The 25541-nt window shown below is 51.8% G+C and overlaps 2 protein-coding genes across 4 annotated transcripts in view; both read right to left on the reverse strand.

Moving 5' to 3' along the window:
* Positions 1–1392: 1392 nt before the first annotated feature.
* NKRF (NFKB repressing factor) lies at positions 1393–10126 on the reverse strand. The gene is made up of 3 exons (XM_084269160.1): positions 9788–10126; positions 6192–6313; positions 1393–4269 (listed from the first exon to the last, which is right to left on the reverse strand). Exons 1-3 carry the CDS (start codon positions 9979–9981, stop codon positions 2282–2284), a joined length of 2304 nt encoding a protein of 767 aa, XP_084125286.1. The 5' UTR covers positions 9982–10126; the 3' UTR covers positions 1393–2281.
* Positions 10127–11615: 1489 nt separating this feature from the next.
* The window catches only part of SEPTIN6 (septin 6), a gene marked incomplete at its 5' end in the record, with an annotated part of 30423 nt that continues 16497 nt past the window's right edge, over positions 11616–25541 (reverse strand). The window contains 5 exons of one of the 3 annotated variants that reach the window (XM_084269263.1): positions 11616–11691; positions 18794–18984; positions 19884–20016; positions 20487–20655; positions 20922–21018. In XM_084269263.1, coding sequence (XP_084125389.1) covers positions 11682–11691; positions 18794–18984; positions 19884–20016; positions 20487–20655; positions 20922–21018 — 600 coding nt within the window. In that variant the 3' untranslated portion in view covers positions 11616–11681. Of the gene's footprint in view, positions 11692–13091; positions 14286–18793; positions 18985–19883; positions 20017–20486; positions 20656–20921; positions 21019–25541 lie in introns of those variants that run through there. The other 2 variants (XM_084269264.1, XM_084269262.1) reach the window with 2 other exon arrangements.

Consider the following 25541-nt stretch of genomic DNA (forward strand, 5'->3'; position numbering starts at 1 on the left):
CTAGTCCTTAAAAGGCTGGAGGAGCCTCTTACTGCAGCCAGAAACTGCAGAGAACTGCAAAATAGACATACTCTCACCTTACACCTCTTGGTAAGCCTTCAGCCAGTAACTCACATACCGCCTCTCCAGAGAGCTCCTGGCTGCCAAACGCCCAGGAGAGAGGCTGACAGTTCTTTGGCTCCAACTGGTAACCCCCAGCCCAGCGACCCCCCAGCCACCGACCACCCGGGAAGGTGGCAGATGGGACCTGTGCAGAGGAACCCTGCGTGTCCCAGAGTCACAGCCGTGACCCAGCACAGGACAAGCAACACCCTGCAGAGCCTCACACCACACCTACCCCTGCGAGGTACCGGTGCATTTAGCAGTGTCACAGCTCCCCCTCGCTCCCAGAGAGGCCTTTTCCAGGCCGGGTACTGTGGCAGCGCGTCTGTCCACTGCCTTTCTCAGCATCACAGCCCTGAGGCCCTGCTGCATTCCCTAGGTAGGGAGGGGGAGCCGGGCTCCTGCTCGCAGGAATATCTGCCTAGAAAGTACCAGGCTTCTTCCCCTCCCACATCACCATCTGCTAGAGCAGAGCGTTCCTAAGGGCAGAATTCAGCAGCAGAGAGGCAATACTGCACACACACACCCCCCAACAACCCAACACACTTTCAGAATTAACTGCCAGATCATTATTTTTTCTTTACAAAGCAGCAGCCCGTTCTGATTTCAGAAGGCCAAGCCCACAGAAGCTGCGCTTCAGCCATCCAGACAGAGAGGAGGGAATGCTCCATCTCTTCCTGAGCAAGCCTTACCTGCCAGGACAGCCTCTTCCTCCTCGCACTGCAGATGAAAACACCTCTGACTGCACATCATCAGGATATTCCGCTGCTTCAGTAGGTCAGTCACCCTCTCCTCAGCACTGAGTGTTTAAAAAGAGAACAGGAGGTGGGAAAAAAGCTAGAGGATTATGTAAAGAGATGGGAGAGGCAAATACAGGCAGCAGAAAAACAAAAGCAATAACCAAGATACATGACCACAGGAGAACAGATGGAAAAAATACTTCATTAAGATTGGCTTTGCACTCCAGAATCCTCAGCCATTCCTACTGGTGACAGAAAAACCAGCAGCGCCTCCAGGCAGGTCTCACTCTTGGCTCTTCCACAGCCAATACCTCCCCTGGGTGCTGCCCAAGCGTGAAGGTTCACAAAGCACCACCTCCCAGGGTGCTGCTGGCAGAGCCGCCCAGGCCCAGGGCCCAGTCCGCTTCCCCAGTGAGAAGCGCCCGGGTCTCCTGGCAGCTCTGCCAGTCCTGGAGAGATGCTACACACACCCCACAGGTCAGGGCAACACCAGAGAGCTTCCTCGTGACTCGCCCCTGACACACACAAGAACAGGTACAGCAGTGGAGCAGAGGAATAACTAGGCACAGGTTTGACTTTGCTCAGGATTAAAGAGCTTATATTTGAAGTAAAAAAATAAGTTATGTAACAGTCCCCACAAGCTCCACGCGCATCTCCGAGCGTGGGCTCTGCGGTTACCTCCAGGTTCTCTCATTTCACACTTCACCATGGTACTTGCACATGTCAAGCAGTGCTCCAAGGTACAACTGCACTGGAATTCTCTCAGTCCAGCATGCTGATGATCAAGGTGCGTTCAGGAGTTGTCAGTGCAGGAGACTCACGGCTGGAATCTATGAATAAAGCTGATAACCTGGTGAAGGACGTCTCTCTACAGACACACACAGCAGAAACAAGACCTTGCTATATACATTTCTCAAGAATAAATGCAGTTTTCACACCTTTTTTCTTTATATATGAAGTGTGACAAATCCTGGGGTTTTTTTCCAGAAATAAAACTTTATTTTTTATTGTCATTAATACCAACTTTACATACAGGTTGATTCCCTCAGACTGCATTTCCTTTGCTTTTTTTTTTGCTTTTTTTTTTTTAAAAAGGGCTTATTTTTTTTCCTTCCTTGGGCAAGAAGACTAAGTGAACTCTAATTTTAAATGATGTCAAATTCATTCTCGCTGGACATGTGGCTTTGCTATTACAAAACTATTAAAATGTGAAGGAACAAGTAATACCAAAGACACACACACCGCACTACTGCTTTCGGGTTGTGCTAAGATACTTCAACAGAACTTGGCCAGTTCTAATCTAACACCACTTCAGAAGTTATATTAACCAAGCAAAAGACTTCAATGTTAATATAACCCCCCACAAGAAAAATGCAGCACGTCTCTCCTTAGTTGAGTGTCCGGGAAGCTCAGTGTCCGGTGAAGTGAGACACCCGACCTCAGTTTGCTTGGGGCATAATAAGCTCGTAATGCCCAACCTGGCCTTCCTGCTTCAGCTGGTCTAACAGATCCTCCTTGCGCCGCTTCCTGCTCACCACCAAGTACCTGTTGTGCCCCTGCCCGTGTGATTTACTTTTAAGACCGTATTTCTGGGCGATCTGGTGAATCTGCTTCCGCTCATCCATGGTCAGTTCTCTAGAGAAAGTCAAGTCGATGTGGCTGTCAGAGCGCGCATAGTTTCGAATGATCTCCTCAATATCTCTTTTGGCGATTTTGTTCACCCTTTCCACATCCAGCCCAAGCCCTTCCCTTTTAAACTGCTCCTTGACTGAAATAGGCTCCCTGATGCCTTCGCCGTCCTTCCCCAGGCCGCCGCCCGTCCAGCCCATCTTCCGCAGGATCTGATTCCCGATGTTGTCCTCTTTGATCTTCTGCTTGAAAGCCTCCTCTGCCGACCGACCCCGAATCTCATTCCTGGAGATGACGTCCTCCACGGTGCCTTTCTTCAGGTTGTTAACAACAGTTGGCTGAGTCTTTTTGAGGATTTTCACGGCTTCCTCTGCTGCCTCATGCTTGACAGATTTCTTCACTCCAACTGCTTCCGCGATGAACTCGTCCTCCAGCAGCACCTTGCATTTCCATCGCATGCCAGTCATCCTCTCAAAGACGTACTCCACCGTCATCTTGTTGAACTGGGCGGTGTCGTTCAGCGTACACACCGGGTTACTGGAGTTCTCATAAACCACCAGGTCCTTCAGGTCCTTCTTCCTTCCCGAGCCCCGCGACGAGCAGCCCACTTTCTGAACCTGGGTCACTTTGATGGCTGCTAGGTTTGTCTGCATCTTCTGCAGGATTTTCAGAGCCTCCTCCGCTGCTGCGTGCTTGCTGGTCTTTTTAGTGCCAAACCCCTCGGCCAGGCAGTGGTCTTGCAGGTAGACCTGGCAGCGCCACGAGCGGTTGGGCATCAACTCGTATTTGTACTCAACAGACATTTTGTTGTACGAGGCAGAATTGTTCAGGATTCCGATGGCGTCGCTGGCGTTCTCCGTGAGGACAAAGGTAGTCCAGTGTTTGTTGGTATTCGCGGAACCTTTCACGGATTCAGTCCCAGGCTGCATCGGGACACAGTCCCTGTTGGCAACCACGAACTCCTCGTGAGGTTTGAGAGCCGGCGGGAAATCCGGGCGGCTCACGCCGGCCTCGCACACCACCAAGTCCTCGTGATAGGTGTGCCTGAACTTCCGCTGCACTACTCGAACCTCCACAGGCTTCTTCAGCAGCCTGACCGCCAGCTCCGCGGCTCGGTCCCGGGATCCGTTCTTGCTGCCGGCGTAACCGGTGGTCAGGTAGACGTTCTGGCACCGCACCTCGCAGGCGAAGCCATCGGTGAGGAGCTTCTTGTTCTTGGGGAGGTCAGCGGGGGCGATTTCTTTCAGAGGAACATAAATATATTCAGGGTTTGTCTTGCACGCCTGAATGGAGCGCGTCAAGAGGTACGTGTAGTTAACTTTATCAGTCCCGGTGTTGGCGTCTGGGTTCGCCAGATTTTTCCAGACAGCTGCTGAGAGTTTCTCAATAAAACTCTGCTTCAGCGTTATAGCTGATGGAGGGAACGTCTCTGATGCGGAGGGGGCCGCTGCAGGGGAGACAGACGCCTGCCCCACGCTGTTTACCGCAGAGTCCATGCTATTCCCAGCCGCCCTGGCTGCTGCCGCCTGGCCCGCAGAGCCAAACCCGGCGGAGTCGGAGAGCTGGGGATCTGCCTCCCGGGCACTCACAAAAGAATTGGTACAGTTTTCGGCTGGCTGAGCTATGCTGTTGGTATTTGCCTCCTGGTTCACCTCCTGCATTTGGTTATCCAGAGGTTCTTCCTTCCTGGCATCCTTCTCAGCACTGGTGACGAAGTGTATGGGCTCAAACCGCGGTCGCACCCGGAACCTGGGGACCATCTTTTTGGGAGGCTCGGCAACCTCTTCCGGCTCTGGACCTGGAGAGTGGAGGACAATGACATGGTTACCCATATGTGCCATGCCAGGGAGACCGTGTTGTCAGAGTGATCTGGAGGACCTGCAGGCTCTGAACACAAGATCGTTCCCGTTTCTTAGTCACAAGCCACAAGGTTTCCTTCTGAACAGGCTCATAACTGATCAAACAAGACCACTCCTTGTGCCCAGGTCACTACAGTGGCATCTCCACACAAAAGTATCTACATATTTAGTTACGTGGATTTTAGGTCTGAATCGCTTACTCTGCCCCCCAGTGCGGCCCACTGAACCCATCCAGTCATTTCCAAAGTTAATCCAAGCAAAGCTCCTGGGCCAAGTGAAAAGTACAGCCAGTGAGATGGAACACCAGAGCAGGAGCAGAGCCTCAGCTCCGACTGCCGCAGGGCTGCAGGGTGATCTCAGATGAACTACTTTATCTTCAGGAGGAACACAGCAGTACCCAATCCTCCTCCCAAACCACACAGGGCTGTTAATGGGCGTTAATAGAACTGTATCTTCTATAAATGTCACTCTCCTTGGCTAAAGGACACCAGGCATGGAGAAATCTGCCCGCATCCCAGGCAACAGCTGGGGTGACTGGGGGCCCCAGTACGCATTACTGGGAGACCTCTAGGACACCTGAAGGGTGGTCGTACAAGTCCTCCCCTGTGACAGATTTAGCCCCCACACACTGAACTGGTACTTGTGTCTAACTTCATCACAGGAGCAAAAGGCCACTCGGTGTGAGCTGCCTAACACACTGCCAACACGTGCCACCACAGTGCAGGTCAGGCCACACATCTGCCTGGACACCCCCCTACCACAGCCTGCTTACCACAGGCTAGTGAAAAAACACTTCCCATACAGCAGGACCAGACCTTCATGTCTAAATGAGGTGACAGAGCTCTCACAGGTGCAGGAAGTCCTTTGGATGTCACGTTTGATGAGTCTTGGCAAGGTCTATACTCTTGCTCAGTTTGGCCTGTGGATTGCACTGCAGCAGCACCTAAAGGCTCCCACCAGCAGTACAGCTCCTTCTGCTGGCTGAGCAACCTGCCAGAGAGCCCCTTCCCTCAGAGCTGCTGCCTGGCACAAAGCAGGGCAGAACAGCGGTGGTTTTCTGTTCTGCAGCTGGCCCACGAAAGCACAGAAAGACTGCTGGGTGCCAAAGGGAGGGAAGAAACTCTGGCAGAGCTAGGGATTGTATCCAAGCCTAGAGGAATCCCGTGCTGTCTGACCATTTGTGCTTTAAACAGACACTGCCTTCGAAACAAGAGCCTGCCTGCTTGCACCCACAACCTGCACCCCTGGCTCCCAGAAGCAGGCAGGGAGCTCTGAGGGTGCTGGAGAGTAGCCAGCGGATGGAGAAACTGAACTGCCAGCCCTCTCTGCACACTGCATCTTCTCCACTGGAAACACTACAGCTGGAACATTGATTCCTGAGACCACGGGACTGGCCTGACGTACCCAGGACTCTTCCAGGCTTCATGGAGAGGAAAACCCCCCATGTTAAACCCCACAGCACCACCCAATGCCCCATGCAGGTCAGAACTCAAAACCAACACACTGAACTCCACATCTCTGTGCACAGGTACAGTCCCTTCTCAGGTCAGAATCCCACAGGGAAGAAGGGCAGACAGACATTTAAGTCGATTCACTCCCTTATCACTGGGGAAAGCCAACTGCCTGGTGATCTGAATGACAAGTGGTATCTTCTTAAGCTAAAGGAGCACCCTGCATGCATTAGGTGCCCCCCCAGCACGGCAGGGGAGGGGACAGAGCTGCAGCCCAGCACGGTGCATCACGGCTGCTTCTCTTCAGCGGGTGCTGAGGGACAGCCCGGGGCGCACCGCGCTCCCCCCACGCTCCCCCCAGCGTCCAGCCGGCAGTGACAGGGAAGGGTGTCTCCTCTGGAGATACTCACTGTCCGATGGGGAGCGGTATCTTTTCAGCTTCTTGCTGGGGACCAGCTCGTACGTCCTCGTTTCCCCGATGTCGATGCCTTCGGCCATCTTGAGGACCTTCTCCATGACCTGCAAGCCGTACCTGCACGGGTCCCACAGCAAAGCCACGTCAGAACTGCTCCCACAGGGGCACCACAGACACACACAACCTGCTTTTGGGCAAGACAAGCACTGAAGCTGCCCGAGACACAGCACCTGGTCCCAGGGAGACGCTCCCCTGGTCATGCTGCAGTTTTACCACAGGACCTGAGCACTGGCCTCAGGCTGTAGCGAGCTCAGCTAACGAGCTGCCTGGCTCTGGGTGAACCCCTCCACAAGGAACAAACCACACAGCCACCAAGCTGGTGGTGTTTTAAACCTAAATACGTTACCTGTCAAAAGGTAACACCTGGCAGAGCTGCTGGGCAGAGTGAGGAACACAGGGGTGTGGAGAAGGAGGAGTCCCCATGGGCATCACAGCTTCAGCAAACGAAGCCCTGGAGCAACTGCCTGGCACTGGAGCCTTGTCTGGGTCAGCAGCCACAGACTGCACGTCACCAGCACTGGGGTGGCTGATGTCAGATGACAGAGACACTGCTCAGCCTTTATCGACCGCTCTTTACACACCCGTACTCAGCTCTGGCTTGGTGGCTGTAACTGAAAACCCTGAGCCAGGCCAGAGGTGAGGTGTCTGTGGGGACAGGACCAGGGGCAATGGCTGCAAATTGGAGCACAGGGAGTTCCACACCAACATGGGGAAGAACTTTTCCCCAGTGAGGGTGAGGGAGCCCTGGGACAGGCTGCCCAGGGGGTGTGGAGTCTCCATCTCTGGAGATACTCAAGACCTGTCTGGACACCGACCTATGTGATATAGTGATATATGAGCTGGGGAGCTGCTTTGGCAGGGGGGTTGGACCCGATGGGCTCTCAGGGTCCCTTCCAACCCCTGTGATTCTGTGATTCCGTGATGCTGTGACTGGCCCTGAGCAGAGCCCGACCCGCTGCAGCACCCCTGCAGCTCCACACAGGCACACCCTGTACAGCCCCATCCCTCCTGGCCTCACACCCTTGACCCACAAAGGTTTCCACTGCTCTGGGAAGCCATCACATTTTCATGCTGTTTGCAGAGCTGAAGCTGAACCAAAAGAAAAAAAACCCCAACCTTTCTGATCAGGGACCTACAAAGCTGGCCTGAAACTACCCTCTGACAGCTTCGTGCCTCAGAAAGAGGACAAAGCCATCCTGGCCCTGTTCTGCTGTGTGCTCACCTCCAAAAGCCAAAAAGCACCATGTCACTGCCCATGGACAGGAGCCCGCCCCACCAACAGCCAGTGCTGCAGGAACTCGTGCCAGCTCTTGGACACCACTGTTCCCAGGGCTCTGGAAACCTACTTGCTGCCCAGTGAAGAAATGCCCTTCCTGTTCCTGATGTAGCAGGAGAGCCATAAATCAGATCCACTTCAGTGACTGGGCCAGGGGCACACACTGCTGCAGCCCTGCTCCACCAGCACAGCTCAGCCCCCCCAGTGGAAGCGCTCTGGGAAGACAACACCAGGAGGTACCCCCATCCTCCCACAGGCAGAAGGGAGAGGTGTGGGAACCTGCCCATCTCTCTGGCTCACTGGGAGAAGACCACATTACCTGTGATGAGAACAGGAAGGATGACACCCTTCTCTGTCAGGGTGCAAGAACAGTGTCAGACCTGACACGAGTGTGTCACTCTTCTTCACAAAGGATGAAGATATTTGGGCCTCAGGCTTCTGCCTGGGCAAAGATCAACCAGCCACAACACGTTTGCCTAACCTAGCCTTGGCAATCCCAAGTTGTGGAGACTGCACATGGAGACAGAGGAATCCCATGCTTCCCACACCTGGCATGACTGGTGCCATAACGTCTCCCTGGCGTGACTGAAACCCGTTACCTCTGACCCTGGTCCCAGCAGCTCTGCAGCACGCTTCCCCTTGCATTCTGCAGCCACCTTTAAGGTGTCTGAGAATACATACACCTTCTCTCACCCACCCCAAAGCAAGAAGAATCCTGTCACTTAACTCCTTCCTCACAGACCGTGTTTTCTGAACTTTCTTGACATTCTCCAGATCATCCCCCAGCAGAATACTGCCCCAGACTTCATCAGCAGAGACCCTGATTCCTGTTTACTCTGACAAACCATTTGTCTGGAGCTAGCAAGCGAGCAACATTAACAACAAACAAACCCCAAAGCCCATCACCAAAAAAACCAACCAACAAACTATAGAGAAAGCAACAAAAATCCACCCAATTTTTGCTTCCCAAGCAGCGAAAGGCAGTTCCAGAGAAAGCTGTGGGTCCACTCTCTTCTCCAGACAGCTCTTCAGTAACAGTGCAGGATGCTCTCACTGTGCCTGCCAAGTGTGTTTGTGTTTGTGACATGAACGTGTTTGAGTCCCTCTGCTTTGGGGAAACACCATCCCTGAGGATGGCTGCACAACACCTGCCCAAGTGCTCGGGTCTCCCTGGGAGCGGCGGGTGGAGATGTGCATTGGGCAATGTCTGTGCTGGTAAATCCTTACATCACACCACTTTCTGGGATGAGACACCTTGCCATAGCTCTTACTTCTGTTACCAGCTCCCACAACCACAGTGTTGCACTGATTCCCAAAAGCAGAGTCTCAAAGGCAGCCCCTGGTGAAGAGCCCAGAAACAGGCTAAGATGAGCTAACGGGCCACAGAGACCACGGCTTAGGACACGTTCCAGGTTAAAGTGCTACTCAAGCTTTGGAATCCGAAGCTGGTCTAAAACTATGTTCAATTTCAGTGCTTGCAGAGCAGAGTGATATGGCACTTGCACCAGAAAGAAGTAAGAAAACGGGTGGATTTCCATTCAAAGAGGCTGACTTGGCTCTGTACAAATGGCACAAGCCAATCCCCACAAGGCTCTGGGTCAGTAACGTTAAAGCAAGTCAAACTACGTGCCCTTCAGCGTCTGCAAGCTGCCCTGTCCCTGCTCGGCTTGCTGGAGCTGCCCGCTCAGCAGTTGCTTCTGTCTTTAAAGAAGTTAAAAATAATCCCGGCGCTGAAGGCGCCGGTGGGGACGCGGTGCCGCTGCTGGATGGAGCTTCCACAGCCCGCCGGGCTCCGCAGGCCAACAGGAACCCCGGCGAAGGGAGAGCCCTGCCGAGCCCCAGGGCTGTCTCTCTCCGCTGAAGAGCTGTAAGGAGACCGCGCGGGCTGCTCCGTGCCCAGCGGGGAACCTCCTCCCCGCTCCCATTCCCCAGCGCCGTGCCAGCCGCCCGGCGAGCCCCGGGGCCGGGACACCACGGGCCGCGGGCAGCGCACACGGGGCACGGACCCTGCCCCGGAACAGCGGTTCCTCCACCCCAGCCGGGGCGGCCGCCCGAGAGCGGGGCGGCCCCGGGAGCAGCCGGAGGGAGCCCGAGCCTCCCTCCCTCCCTCCCACGCCCGGCCCCGCTCCAGACCGCTACCCCGACCTCTGCCAGCACAACGGACGGGCCCGGGGCCTCGGGGGGCCCCTCCCGCTCCCGGCTGCCGCGCCAGGACGCCAGAGCCCCGCAGCCGGGGCTGCCCCGCCCGGCCTCACCTGCAGCCCATGAAGACGTGGTTGGTCCAGAGCACGGAGAGCGAGAGCAGCTGGTCGATGGCGGCCCCGGGGTACCCGCTGAGGTGACGGAGGATGAAGCGGCGGCGCAGCCCCCATTGCCGCTCGGTCTCGTTGTACTGCCGCCACTGCTCCAGCACCGACTCGGGCACCGGCTCCGGCTCCGGCGGCGACATGGCAGGCAGCGGCTGGGCGGGCGGTCCGGCGCCGCCGAGGGCCCGGCCCCGCCGCCGGGCAGCGGGCACAGGGCGTGCCGGGCGAGACCAGGCCCCACGTGCGGACCAGGCCGCGGCCCGCTGCGGGCCGCCGGGGAGCGCGGCCGCGGCGCCGCCCGACCCGTCCCGGGCTGGGCCCCGCCGGTCCCGTCCCGCCGGCCCCGGCCCGTCCCGCGCCGCTGGGAGGGGAACGCGCCTCGCGCCCCACCCCGCCCCCCCCCGCGCGCGCCCCGGTCTCGCCCCTCGCTCGCGCGGAACGGCCCGGCCGGCGCCGCGTCACGTGGCCGCGCGCTCACAACCGCGCGAGACGCCACGAGAGCTGCCGCCGGCCAGCCGCCGCAGCTCCACGGCGCCCCCTGGCGGCCGGCGCTGGCCGCGACCTCCGGGAAAGCCCCGCGGGGGGGGGGGGGGTGAGGCCGGGCAGGGAGGGAGGGAGAGCGGCGGGCGGGAGGAGCCCCAGGCCTTGCCCCGCCCTCACCCGGGGCGGGGTCTCTCTGCGGGGTCTCTCTGCGGGGTGTCTCTGCGCGGGGCTCCCCCCAGGGCACAACCCCCGCCGGTCCCTCCCTTAGCGCGGGCAGTGTAACGCTCGGGGCCGGCCGCCGTTACCGGGAGGGGGGTGGGGGGGGGCGGCTCTGCTCGCAGCGTGGCGATGCCGCCCGGCCGGCGGAGGGAAGGAGGGAGGGAGGGAGCATCCCCCGCGGAGACCCGCCCCCGCCGCGCCCCCGCGCCCCGCACACGCAGCTCGCAGGCAGAGGCTTTCCTGGCTTTTATTTCAAACGTACATTACGGTTATAAAGGTGCCGGGCCCAGCAGCGCTGGGGCCGCAGGGCGCGTCCTGCGCCCCTACCCCGGCCTGTGGACAGGGGACGGGCCCGGGAGCGGGAGCGGCCGGCGGCAGCCGGGGAACGCCTGCGGGGCGCGGGGCGAGAGGTGCGCGGCTGGCTCCGGCCCGCCGCACCCTGCTCACGGGTCCCTGAGGGTCGCTGCAGCGGCCCCAGCAGCACCTCTGCCTCCGGCCGCACCCAACTCCTCCAACTTCAAAGGACGAGACCAAGTTTCGGTAAAACAAAACCGAAAGGACCGCCCGATCCACATCCACCAGCCCCTGGGGCTGCTCAGTAAGGTGGCGAGACACAGGAGGACACCCATGAAAACACAACAGTCCTTCTCACTTTATTTTTTGTTAAAATTAAATACTTTGTGGCTGTCAACAGAGCAACTGGCCCCACGTTCCTATTCCCTTTGACTCAATGCGCTGCTCCCAACCCCGACACCAGCACAGTGAAAATACTCCTCGGGCTCCGCCCCTCATGGAAGCTCATCACGTTTTGTATTATTAAAGACAAAATTAGGAAAGAAAAAAAATATGCCCGTAACAAGGTCTGAGAGTGTGTTCGCTACACGGTGAGTCCAAAGGTCACGCTCCTGTCGCTCTTCACAACTCCAGGCAGAGTCAGGCCCCCTCTATGGCCCTGTCTTGTCACACAAATTACAAGACACTTCAACTTTAGGTACCATGCAAGTCAGCAAAAGCTTCTTTCCGAGACACTAACACTGAAGATTTGTTTCCCCGCCCCCCCCCTCCCCAGACACAAGACCCTTAAACTCTTCTAGAAGTGGCAGTCTTCTCCCTCAGACCCAGTGCAGCTGGCGAAGACAGATTAAAAAAAGCTACAGAGAGAGAAAAGGGGAAAAAGAAAACAAAAAACAGGAGATTAGCAAAAAAGAGGAAGACATTCAAAAAGCAGGGAAAGAGATGCAACATGGAAACAGCTGACAGAGGAGAGATGGAACTTCCTTGTGGTACCCTGGGTAGCTCAAGGAAATCACACCAGTACTGTCTTTTTTTTCTTTCTTGAAGTCTTTAAAAAGACTTTACATAATCTTACTTGAAGTTATAGTAAGGCAAACGGTCAGGAAGAACTGTCAGTGACCTACAGTGAAACAAAAATGCTGCATTAAATGTTTCTCTTAGCAGATGATCATTGACCAACCAATAGTGACTGGTTTGGGAAGCCGGCTGACAGCCCACAGTAGAGGAAGAAGTAAATCCTCCAACTGTAACTTGCTATAGCAAGTTCTATACAATCCCCAAACCAGCCCAAACCACACACAACAGTCAAAAGCTTTTATGAGAAATAAAACTGGTTTTATGGGAAAACTGAGGACCTGAGAAACTACAATGTAATCAAGAGCTGTAACTGCCTTGACTGCTGGAAACAGAGGCCAGACTGTCCTTTGAGCTGGCGCTGGCTGCTGCTGACAGCAACTAGCCAGACGAACTGTCCATGACACAGGAGCATCATCCACACCACCTTTCTACTGGAATTCCCAGCAGCAGCTTGCACTAAAACCAGGATTACCTATCAGAGCTAGGTCTGAGGTGTGCTTATCTTCCAAAAACCCCGGATTTGGAGGGGTTTTGTTGGAACTATTTGGCAGTGTGCACCCTGATCTTTCAGGACGTGTGGATTCCATCCCAGGCACAGAGCACTTAGCCTGCACACAGTGCAGCTGAAGGATCAGGGTCACACTGAGCACGTCTGAAAGGGAAATGAGGATTAAAGGCTAGTCTTCAGGTAGCATGAATTAGCAGAAGAAAAAATAAAAACCAGATGATGCCGTGAAAGTGACACCAAGTATAAAAAGAGCTTTTGTCTCTAAACTCTGCAATAATTAAACTAAGGTGGTGTTGTCTTAACGTCACCAATAAATACATTTCAACTGCGTTGTTATTTTGCCAGCAAAAATAACTCACAGAACTAATTTCCACAGCACTTAGTTATCTGGGTGGAGAGGGGTCAGGAGAGAGGGGAATCCATTAATTGCAAGGGAAAAAAAAAAAAAAGAAATGGTAGGATTTAAAGCTGCAGCATCCAAAACCTTGTCAGGACTAATTGTACATTGTTTAATAAAAGCAATAACCACCAGTACACAGTGAAGCCAGCGTCACAATGAGAGAGCAATATAGGAGAGAGCAAGGGTAACACCATGGAAAGGTCACAGCTGAAATGCTGTCACGTTTTATTAGACCCTCCGATTTAACAAGTAAATGAAGGTCCATTCCAGCCCATTGTATTCAGGGTAATTACTCAGTACAGAGCCATGGGTTACTGTAAAAGAAGGGCAAAGAAAACAAAAAACAAAAGAAGTAAATGTTAACCAGAATTCACTGTCTGATTAAGTCTTTTATTTAAAAACAAAACTCATCCAGAAATACACACAGAAAACAGCTGCAGGCAAACCACAGTTGCACTTGGCCAGAGTGAACTCCTGGCCCCAGTGAGCAAACATCCTCCTTTTAGTGCAAATCTTGCAGTAAAACAAGGCTTTTGCTGAACACAAAAGATGAGAAGCCACCTGCCAGCACCTGCATGCTTCTCAACAGATGCCCAATTTAAAAACAAAAATCCAAAAGCATTTTAAAAAAGGTAATACTTTTTTGCATTAGAAAACTGCTGGAATCACTGAGAAGAAAAGCCTAAGAAACGTTAGTGCCTTTCTTCACAAACACTGATATGTACAGCACGGTGTCCGGCTTTCCCTGAGATTGGATCCAGGATGTGCATCCAGGCCAGCACACCGAGGGGGAGGCACGGCAAGAGATCCTTCCTGACCCCTGCAGCATCCAGAGAACACTCAGTTGCAAACCGTGGATCCAAGTTTGAGAACCCCTCGGGCCTGGGGACTAGAGGTTTGGACTCAGGCCCACGCCCGCCAGGACGCCAAGTTCTGCACAAAGTCCTTTAAAACCGAGTCACAGGTGACAGGGCAGGGGGGTAACACGGGGTTAGGTGGAGCAAGATGAACAGGGGAGAGGGGCAGCCAGTCTGTGGAGACAGCACGTCCCACCCCAGGGCAGCACCGGGGGCTGAACGCACACACCACCAAGCAGCCAGGACTCTTACCATGCAGCAGCCCCCGCACAGCGCCGAGGGAGGGACAAGCCGAGCAACTAAGGGGGGACACTACTCCCTGCAGCGCTTGGCAGCCTGCTGCTGCCCCAAGGGGAGGGGGTATCAGCACTGAGCATCTCTTGCCAGCTCCATTGGGGAGGGGAGGGGGGTAATGTCGAGTTCTTCACAAGAACGACCAGGCCCCTGGGCAGCCAAGGGCCTGGGCTCTTGCTGAAACCAAAGTGGTGAGCGCAGGGAGGGAGCAATGGGGAAGGTGAGCGCACAGGCACAGTGGCATAGCCGCGTGTTAACCGCACGTGGGGGCACTGCCTTCTGGTGTGAAGGGAAAGGTTCTACAGGAAACCCGAACTGAAAATGAAAGAAAAAGGCAGATTAATGGTTTTATGGATTAATGACAAAAATAAAATAAAATAAAATAAAGACAGACTACAAATGTTTCCTAACACACACACACACAAAGGAAATGTTACTAAGTGTTAATAAGGTTTAATTTGATGACAAACCATGCGTTATGAAGACACACACATGCACACACACACACACACACTCAGCAGTGGGATGAAGCAAATTTGTTTTCTAAAACAATCCTGTCAGAGTTCTGCAAGCTAGGGGGACTCATCAACTGTGACTTGTTTGTATCCCTACAGAACAGTGGAGCCCTGCGATACTCTATGGATCAATATGGAGAGTGTTGTTCTGAATTCTGGAAAAGTACCATATATACGTATTTAATTTAGCAAGGACAAATGCCCATTGAACAAGGCACTGTCTGCATTTGTATAGCGGGAACAAAGACCTTCATTTGACTCCAAGCCCAGCACACAACAGCGTACAGTTATGAGGACTGCCAAAAGCAATCCAAAACCAACACAAATCAGTAATGTTCACTCTAACAGCACTTTAGCCATGCCTTTGTACTTGGCACCAGAATGAACACTGTTCTTCTTTGAGCTTATTTTTCTGCATTCAGACCCTGACAAGCAGAGGATTGTTCTTTTCATTGTTTTACAGCTACCGTTGGCAGCAGAGACATTCATCCAACGGGACTGCTCAAGACAACTGCAAGCTCCAGTTCAAGTCGGTGCAAGACCCTTCTGAAGCTCTTCTGTTAAGTGGAAGGTCCCATTGAAATGAAATTCAAATGTCTCTCACTGACAGCGTGATGTTTACTTGCTTTTCCATTTCCCTTGGTGGAGCTAAGAGGGGAGGAATCCTGGAATCAGCTTTACCCTATTTAAGGGCAGACCATAAGTTAGTTTGGACTGTTTCCTGGAGAGAATGTAAAACCTAGCTTTGTCTGCAGGGAAGGCTGGACTCCAGGGTGAGACTTTAGGGTGTTTTATAGTTAGGTGTTGCTGTTCCAACAGGTCCCTTCTCTGGGAGACCTGCTCATCTCAGTCTGGGGGGCTGTCACCCTTGCCTTGGATAATATGTATTGCTGCTCTGGCAAGAAGCAAGACATTCCTGTGGGAGCTTTCTTTTTCCTCTCACCAGAGAATCACCAGCAAATTAAAAAAGCCTCAATTAAACACATTCAACCGAGCTATAAGTAGACCACTGTCATTAGCAGTTTAACTAATAAACCTAATGAGGATGCTGCTCTCCTGCCAGGCAGGTCCATTTCTTACACACCTTTGTTTAAAGGTGTCCTTCATTTTACAGCAGATGCTGGCACTTGGCACTGCACACACTTGCTTACAGCCAGGTTTGTCGACCCTTTCAGGCAACCTTATTGGTTCCACGAGCCTGCCCATGACTCTGTGACCCCCTTACAACCCCACCCTGCCAGGAAGGCAGAGGCACTCTGGACAGAGTCACAGCAACCAGAGCAGAGCAGACTAACAGCGTAACACCACTGACAGGGCTCTGCTCCAGTGGGAACTCTCCCTGCCTTGGCAACACTCCTGGGAAACTCATATGCCGGCCTTACTCAGTGGCAAGGCGCTCTGGCAGGCTTTCTGGACAGGTCTTGATGCAGCCCTCTTCCACCACACCACCTGCCCTACCCTACCAGTGCACACTCCTGGCATGGCTCCCAGGAGTGTGTGTCTGTGCCTGCCTGCTGCAGCTGAACATCCCATCCACAGGTGGCCCATCTGACTCTTAAAAATGTGATAAAGTCTCTCAGTATCTTCAGTCTCTTCACTGTCGCTGCAGGCTCAGCCCATCTCGTCCCTTATGGTTTGTATGATCAAGTTTAATTGGTCAGCAGGTGAACACTGGTTTGGCTACCCAACCCCCTCAGACAGACAGACACCCACACAGACACACGTACACACAGCGTTGGGTGATTCTCTGGTGCTCTGGGACAAAGGAAAGCTCTAGGTTTGGCAGATTTTACCATCTGTTAGTATGTGAGGAGGGGGGACAGAAACTTCACCTGCACTGTAACAAGTTAACACTGCAACTTGGAGGGGCGGGAGGGAAGGAGGAGAAAGGGAAAGGACGTCTTCATGGCTAACTTGGTTCTATCATCAGCACCACATATCCATAGCAATTGTTGCCATAGCATCAGCATGGCCCGTGTGATTACAGCATGTGATTTATTTCTAAGGGAGATGGTATAGAGAAAAGGGACCAAAGTCCTGGTTAAAAAGGAAGAGGAACTAATCCTTATTTTAGTGCATTTCATATCCTAATACTGAATCTCTCTGCATTTTACTTTGCAGGATTTTGAAAGACAAACTTCATTCCATCCTTTTTCTACAACTGCACATGCAGAGAGAGACTGGCAGAGCACGTACAGGAAGGGTGAAAGGAGAGGAGGACAGAGATAATACTTAGAAGCTTCTGGACTTGCACAGGGTGTGCTTTTTTAGGAACTGTAGCTGATCCCACTGTGAGGTCTGTATTAGTCAGTGACGCTTACCAGAACAATGTGCCTCATGCACCATGCAGCCAAACAGCAGCTAACTGCAAAACAGCACACATGTGAGAGCTACTAATGATGATAATGATGGAACAACAAAAAAGAAAGCAAATCACAATTAGTGCAAATTACAGAGCTTGGGTTTAAAAAAGGTCTCCTGTGAAAGCAAAAGGCTAGTGTACTGCCAGCCACTAGTAAACAAGATACAATTAAGCTACGGCTTGTGAAATTCATGGATTGCCAGAGGTATTTATGATCTACATACTAAAATGAATCATTATTAAGGAAAACTGGAAGTTACAGAGTAAAGAAGGCAGCACTGTTCCTAAGACAGCTATTTTCCTGGAGAAGAGAGAAGCCTCCTAACATCTCCCCAGGCCTTAACTCAAGCACTGACCTATCGCTTTCATGGAGTCTCCTGGGACTTTCTGCATCCTTAACTGACAAGGGCAGTGCCAATGCTTTTCCATACGAGTGTCCTTGGTGTCAAGGAGCTCTTCTGAGATCAAAGCTCTTTCTAGGATCAAGACTTGAGCCACAGTGAATAACTGCTCATACTACAGGGCACGTCATCTCCCTCTTCTGCCTTCCTGACCCTGACTGATCTCAGGCCTGAAGTCTGCAGCCCTCAGCGTGCAGATATCTGAGGGCTCTGAGCATGAAAGCACTCAGTTGCGTATTCCTCACACAGCCCAGGCTAGGGAGAGAAGCCTGTCCCCAGTCAGTCTCAGGCTCCTCAGCATGAAGAGATATTAAATCTCCTTGAAGGTAATTCAGAAGAGCAAATCAACCCACGCAGTGGGAAAAGGAACGGACAAGCGAGAGAAGGGCAGGAGCACTAATTGCTCATTGCTAAAGAATGTTGACATTGAAGCAGCTCCAGCTCAAAACTAAGGAGGCCAGTCCAGGATCTCGTTCTGGTTATTGGATTTTTCCTCTCCTGTCTCATTCGATTCCAAGCTTAACAGTCAAGGGCTATTTTCCCTGACAAGTAGTCCTGTCAGCTCTTTGGGCGTGTGCCATACTGTTCATATTAACAGCACTTCTCCAGGTACTTAAGACTATGTAGCACAGGCAAGATTTATCCTGGATTCGCCCCAGGGATGTGTGGAGAGGGGATTATGGGAGGGGTATAGAAACCAGACCCATGTTTATCTGCATACAGCTCCTTGTACGTGTGCTGGGGGGGCACAGCACTCCGGTTCGGGAATCGTACCACAGTGAGAAGGAGCTGCTCAGTGCTGGGTGAACTGGGAGGGTGTTTCAGCTGTACAGCTTGGTTGCTCTAGAGCAACTGCAGAGTTTTAGGAGCCTGGCATGGGCACTGCAGACAGCCCAGGTCACAGAGGCCTGGCGAGGGGCTGGCTCCTGTCACACGGGTCCCTGGCGTGGGGAGCCCCTGTGGAAGCCAGGCAGTATCTCACAGTTTCTGTGGAGGGCAGTGAGCTGATCTGTGGCTGCAGAGAGTACTAGCACTAACAAGCAGCTAGTCTGCTGTCCCCTTGTTTTGCAACCTCCCATTTTGTAGATTCCAGATTTCAAGACTATGAGTGTCCCTGAATAATTTCCACAGCATAAGCTTCTTCCCCACCTAAACAAATAAGACCCTGTGGCAGGACATGCTCCTCTCTGGAGGTCACAGGATGTACCTGCCACCCACATCCCAGCCTTGGCAGCCAGTATTGTTCCACTTCATTACAAGTGCTGACAGACCGAGGGAGGAGCAGGGAATCTCAGGGAATAAAAACAAGTTCATCCCCTCTGATGCTGTCAGCAAGCAATGAGGAAGGTTAGTACTGCTCCCTGCTCTTCAGGATGACAGCTGAAGGTAAAGTGCTTCTAGCTACTGCTCAAGGTTACTAAGGGATTAAATCAGGCTGCAACCCTTCCCCAGTAGGGACTGGCTGGGTTGGGAGAGTGACAGAAACACACAGAATACCAGTAAAACAGAAGCATAAAAGCAAATACCTCTGGGTTAGCAACTTACTTTTTTCTTTCCTTATCTCTTTTAAGAGTTTGCGATCCTCCAGCCTGCTGAGCCTGAGACTGGAGCAATTCAGCTGCTGTCTTCCTTTGTTTAAATGCATTTACTTCATCATCCAGAGACTTCTTCTTATCCTCCAGCTTCTTTTTTTCATCCTGATGTAACTTCTTCAGGCGATCAAACTTTTCGTGCAGCTGAAGGGAAAGAAGAGAGGTGAGCAGGACAAAGCACTACCAGATAGGTAGTGCTTCAGGTAGTTCACAGGAAAAGAGAAGATGGAAGGATCCCATGAGATCTGAGCCTGCAAGTCTCCAGTGGTCTCTACATCATTTCTAGTTCCCCCTGTAGAGATAAAGGGCAAGGAACAGTCTCCCTCCACAACAGCTTACAAACCAGGCAGTGTTCTAATGATGCACCATTGCACAGACCAACAGTAGTGGATTGGGAAAGCATAATCATACAAAAATTGTAATACATTTCTTCCAGGGATCTCCACCTTATTCCTCTGTGAAGGTCAGTAAGCTAATGGATCTTTTGCAACCTAAGAAGCTGTATGGGTATATTTTCATGTAACAAGTTTTGATCAGGGGCTGTCTCTCTCCTTGAGCTCTGTCCAATGATAAGACATGGAGCAATGGGTGCAAGCTGGAGCATAGGAGGTTCCATGTGAACATAGGAAAAACTTTTTCACTGTGAGGGTGATGGAGCACTGGGACAGGCTGCCCAGAGAGGCTGTGGACTCTCTTTCTCTGGAGACATTCAAAACTCACCTGGACATGTTCTTGTGTGACCTAATCTGTATGACCCCACTCTGGCAAGGGGGTTGGACTAGATGAGCTTTAGAGGTCTCTTCCAACCTCTAACATTCTGTGATCAGTCAAGACTATGGCACTTCATGGTGCAGTTCACCTGTACACGACAAGCACTGAGATCTAGTTTTGTCCTACAGGATGAACACCTTAATGTCACTGTGACCCCAAGTAAAACTTTAAAAACTCCTAAACCACACTCCACAGAAAGTGTTTTGGCAGCAGCCCCCTACTTAGGAATGGGTCTGTCACAACCACAAAGAGACAGGTACTGCAGTCTTCACCTCTTTTTCAGCCTCCTTCAGCTCCGCTTCTTTTTCCTTGACCCTCTGGACAAACATTTGCCTCATTGCTTCTTCCTTTTTCTGCAGTTCCCCCAGAAACTCGTTTCTTTTGGCTTCATAAGTTTCTTGTAAACTAGAAAGAAAGGAAAGTCCAGTGATATGGCTTAGGACAGACTCTGCATCCCCTGAGTCTCTGGAATCAGGCCCTCACCAAGACTACAGCACATTTGTGACTCACTCACCCACGTGTGTCCAAAGTCTTCTTTATCCAACCATTTCTCTATGTTGAATTTTAGGCAATTCAAAGACACCAGTTGGCAACAAACAGTAGTTCAGAGGGACATTGCTGTTATCTCTGCAGCACAGGTATGTCTACTCCCACACCTGCAGTTTCACAGTCAACCCTGCACAAGCTCCCTGTGTTTTCACCTTCCCTCACTCAGCTCAAGTCTGGATTTATCCGACCTGGCAGGATTTCTTGCTGCATTGGTTCTTTACACGCTCTCTCCAGGCCACACACACACACACACACACACACACAACCCCTGCAGAGCATCCAACAATGCCTCCCTTGATCTCTCCTGTCTCCTCCAGGGATCCCACCTGAAGGGCTTGCTGTCTGGATCGGTGTCCTTGAAGCCCATCTCTTCCAGCTTACATCGCCGGTACAGCTCATAGTGGCGCGTGTGGGTCTGCTCACGCAGGTCTTCCATGTTCACGCGGATCAGCATCTCCCGCAGCTTCACAAAGTCACAGTGAGCTTCATTCTCCACTGCAAGAAGGCGTGATGAGGAGTAAAGATGGCAGCAGAAACAACGGCCTCTTTCCATGTTCCACCCCTGTCTACTCCTCCAATAGGTTTAACAGCCCTCTTGAGCAGAGGAAACTGTCAGGACAGGCCTGACACACTGCTTTAACACGGGATAATCCCCAGTGAGACAGCAAAGTCCAGCAAGCCCTTGGTCCTCTCACAAAAGCCCACTGCCTCGGGGCAGAAGTGTCACCATCCATGCCATGAAAATCCCAGGGGTTACTCACCCTGCACTGTGCCCCAGGGGTACTGACGAGCTTTCATCATCTTGTTTCCTATTTTCAGCTCCTCCGTGCTCCCGATCACTGCAAAGGGCAAGTGGGCCTGGAACATATTAAACAGTGCTCATGTTAGTCCCTCTCATCTCCAGCTGACTTGCCAGCACACAGAGATTAGCACAGCCACTGAACAAGACAGTCATTATGCACAAGCTAATCTCAGGGAGTCTAGTCACTGGCCACTAGCCCAAGACAAGGGAGAGAAGGGAAGGTCCTTTTTGGAAACCTTGTTAGTGCTACCACTCTATATCCTCTACCTGGCTGATCCTCCCAGCCCCAGGGTCTCAGGTGAGATGAGCCAGTGCAAGACTAGCATCAGAATGACAGCTCGAACAAGGTGCTGCGCGGCTCTGACTGCGGCGCTGTCCCGGGCGCTTGGCGTGGCTGAGAACATCTGCACAAGCACAGAAGCAATACAAGAGGTCTTGGAGCCTTCTGGATTTTGTCACCCCACCACTCCCTCAGCTCACACACTGGAGCACAAGACAACTCGCTCTATTGGATCATGAAACCTGCGTCCCTCTTTAACCCCCAGAGTAACAGCTCTTTCCTTCCTGCTTCCCTGCGCCGCTGCAGGGTAAGAAAGGGCTCTTCCTCAGGAAGGGCTGAACATGTGCCTGGTGGGAAGGGCTCTGCATTCCCTGGGGCTGTGCTGAGCCTGCCCTGTGCAGACGCTCCACGGTGCCCCACACTTCCCATGGCTCTGTTAGGGCTCATCCTCAGCACTCTCTCTCCCAAATCCTGCAGCACTCAAACCTGGTTCTGAGGAACCCAAAGGAGTGCTGATGGCTTTATAAAAACCTCATGATGCTGCTGTGTAGCTAGAGGACATGGAGGCCAGGGATCCAGGGATCACACCCATGAGAAGGGATCCTGGGGACAGCAAAGCTGTACTGCAAATTCAACTGTCACCTTACACTCTGAGACACACACCACACAGGGTACAGCTGTGACAAGTACCTGAAGGCTGACTAAGAACAGTAAGGATTTGCTTTTCCAGAACTCAGAAATAAAAAACTAGATGTAAAAAACAAAGACTATACTTTTTGTCCTCTGCAGAGAGGTATAAGACTCGCCCAGTGCAAGCTCAGCAGAACAGAAATGGTCCTGACACACCTCTCAATTCAGAAGACCTCACCTTACACTCCCCTCACTCTCCAAACTCCAGCAGCCAAGTAGACCCCCCCCAGACACTGCTATCCTACTTTGCTGCATCTATCTGTTGTGCAGTGAGATCTCTCCCCACCTCCTCTTGCTCCAGGGAGCGATACTGCACTCTGCAAGCTGCAGGGAAGTCAAATGCAGGGTTTCAGCACTTAAAAATAAAGTTGCCAGCTCCCCACACCCACCCCTTCTGCTGAGTGTTGTGCAGTGGCATTTGTAAGCTACAACTTTCAAAGTGCACTGAGATCTGGGCAATCAAAAGGGCCCCAAGAAAGACAACCATAGGGGAGATCAGTGACCCTGGGCTGCTCTCAAGAGCAGTCAGTGAAGTTTTAATTCCACAGGTTATCCCAAAATGTGGACAAGTTCATGCCAGTTGGTGCAGGACAAAGACTTCAGAGATGATCTTTTCTGGCTTACAAAGTCAAACTGCAAATAGAGCACAACTGCCTGCAAGCACTCACAAAGATGGGCTCTTTGGTTTCTCTTGGACTCCCTGCTCTCCTATGGGACACACACAGAGTAAGGGGGCCCGTGGCCAGTCCGATGGGGCCACCCTAGGCCCAGCTGGGTGTGCTGGGGCCTCCTGGGACACTCTCCATGCCCAGTTACCACTGTGATCCCGCTGGCACACCAGTGCCTGGATGGACATGGCCAGCATGGAGCTGTTGAAGGGTTCCTGTGGGAGAGGCCAAGCAGCAGAACAAGGAAAGCAGTCTCCCAAGGTGAAGGGATCTGATTTTCAGCAGAAGACTGTCTAATTGCAAAGGCCAGGGGATACAGAGCACTGGAAGGAAACAAAGCTGTCTCAACTGAACAGCCTCCATACCAAACATGTGGGAAACTCCCCCTAGCCAAAAGGAAATACTCCTTTTCCTTAGGGACACAGGATCAGGCAAATGTTTGCTAGCAGCCATGTGACTTGGCTGGTGACCCTCTCCTCCGCAGCCCACTGGAGCTGCCTGCTTCTCCCCACTTCCCATCCAGTCACTTCTGGCTAAGAACTTCAAGACCTCCCTGTTGGCTTCTCCAGGCTGCCCATGAGGAGCCTCTCATGGTCAGCTTCTCCCACAGCCCTTCATGCTTTTTGTTTGCTTCATATCCAGGTCTCTGGGAGAGTGAAGTGAGTCATGAGATCAAGTAACCACCTGAGACAGTGGCAAAAGCATCATGTTCTGGCCACGCAGACACAGCCTGGGACCTTGTCTGTCCTGGGGCCTGACAGCATCACAACAGTGTCACTTCCTCCACTGGTACCAACTCTTTGGCTGCTGTCTGTACCAGGGAGAAGGCACTGGTGATTTCCTTCTTCCATCAGCAAGGAAGCTCTAGCTCCTACCATGCAGGACAGCTCCCATAGCTGCACGTGGTTTCACTGAACTAGCAGGTGCAGGGAGAGTATTTTCTTCAGTAATTAGACCAATCCAAAAAGGAAAATCCAATATGAACTTGAAAGAATAGGAGAGCTCATTTTTCTTATTTAAGAAGAAAACCCAGATGGAAAAAGACCTACAGAATTTTGGACAGTGTTTTCTCTGAACTCATACTTAGATGCTTGGTGGGGTTCTCAAAAAGACCAAATGAGTTTCAAGGAAAATCAGGCATCTTGTTCTGAAGATTTGTTTAATCTGATTATTTTCCAAATACTTCACTTGATGCCTTTGTTCGTGGTTTAATACTTTTGCTTCTGATCATGATGGCACAGATTTTAAATCCTTCAGTTAATCAACTCCTGCCAGATCAGGCAATATTTTCTCTGTTTAGTAAGCCAATTTGGAATGCAAAACACTCAGGGTGAAAAGATTCCTAATGCCTGCAGCACAAGTGGATATAATAAAGGAAAATGCATATGAAGTAGTGAGTCTGCATATTTAAAAGCCTAGTTTTACTTTTCATGCAAAAGACAACTAATGCATATTATAAGCAAAACATTAAGGAATGAAAAGACCCATCTCAATTTCCCCTGTAACTGAAAAAAGAAGTAACTGATTTAGAGACTTTGCTGGTCAGCACGAAGCAGGACTCAAGCACCACGTCTGCATTTACAGCCTTTCAAAGGTGTCCACCTGTAACAGGCACAGACAATGAAGCTTTCTGTAGAGAAGTACAAACACAAAGGTTAAGGCAACTGATTTAAATCAAAGGATTTCACTGGAACAGGCCACCCAGGGAGGGAGTTGAGTCACCATCCCGATGTATTGAAAAGACAGGTAGACAAGGCGCTCAGGGATATGGTTTAGCAGAGGACAAGTACAGCTGAACTCAATGATCTCAAAAACCTTTTCCAACCTAGTGACTCTGTGATCCCATCCCTCAGTTTTAGATGTGGCTAAAATCAGCAAAGTCACAAACCTAAATCAGCCCATCCTGGCTCTTTTTTACTGGTTCCAATCCCTCCACAAGCTCATCATCCTGTAGCATAAGCAGATTTGTCTTGTGTTGCTAATAAAATCAGTATCTGGATATAAGTTTTTCAGGTCTGCAAAATTATCTTGATCAGATTCAGATTCTGGCCTGCTTAGTCCCCATAAATCTGGTAATTATAATTTATATCAGTTTAATGGAGGATTTAAAGAGTTGATCTCTCTGTGCAGCAGCTTACACAACCCAGAATGTCTATGATCAGAGACACCAGTTCCCTCCCAGGAGACATGTAAATGATGAGGAGAGGTTTACCTCTGCCTCCAGAAGGGCCAAGGGGAGAGAGGACTTCTCCCTTTGTCATCACACCTCTGGTTCCTTGAGCATGAGTGATGTTACATCTTGGTTTCCAGGAGTAACTGTATTCATACACAGGGAGAGCCCTAAGCACTGGCTGAGATGCCACCATGAAACTACTCTGACCACAAAACCACCACTGACAGCTCTTATGGTAGGAAGAGCTTCATGTTTCTCTCAGGCCTCTCCACAACTATTCATATTAGATCAAGAGATGACAACAAAAGCACAGCAGCTTCATCAACAGAAATTAATCAAGCAACTTCCCCTACTTGCTTTCCTATAACAAGCCTTCTGGAAAACGGGAGCACAGTCAGGATGCATTGCCAGAGGGGCCCAGGGACTGCTTGCTCCATCTTCAGGGGGTCCTGATGCTAGGAACAGCAGAGCAAACACCCCAGGCGCCCCGAGGCCGGAGCTGTGTACTGGTTTTCACTGGCTGCTGGTTAAGCTGTGTGACTCCTTGCCACAGGGGCCCAGAGGTTCTCTGGTGGGGGGCATCAGGTGATGTGTGGGGCAGAAGTCTAGAGAAACCCTTGAGCTGAGTGGGGTTAGATGCTGGGGAGAAAGTCAAGCATCATAAACACTCCCTCTCCTTACATACTTCAGAAGTGACCAAAAGCAGATGTTTAGAGAAGGGCTCACTGGTTGGATGGGCCTCTGGTCTCCCCCTTCTGTTGCATTTCT

This window comes from Gallinula chloropus (genome assembly GCF_964237585.1).
Source record: "Gallinula chloropus genome assembly, chromosome: 11".
Taxonomy (NCBI): domain Eukaryota; kingdom Metazoa; phylum Chordata; class Aves; order Gruiformes; family Rallidae; genus Gallinula; species Gallinula chloropus.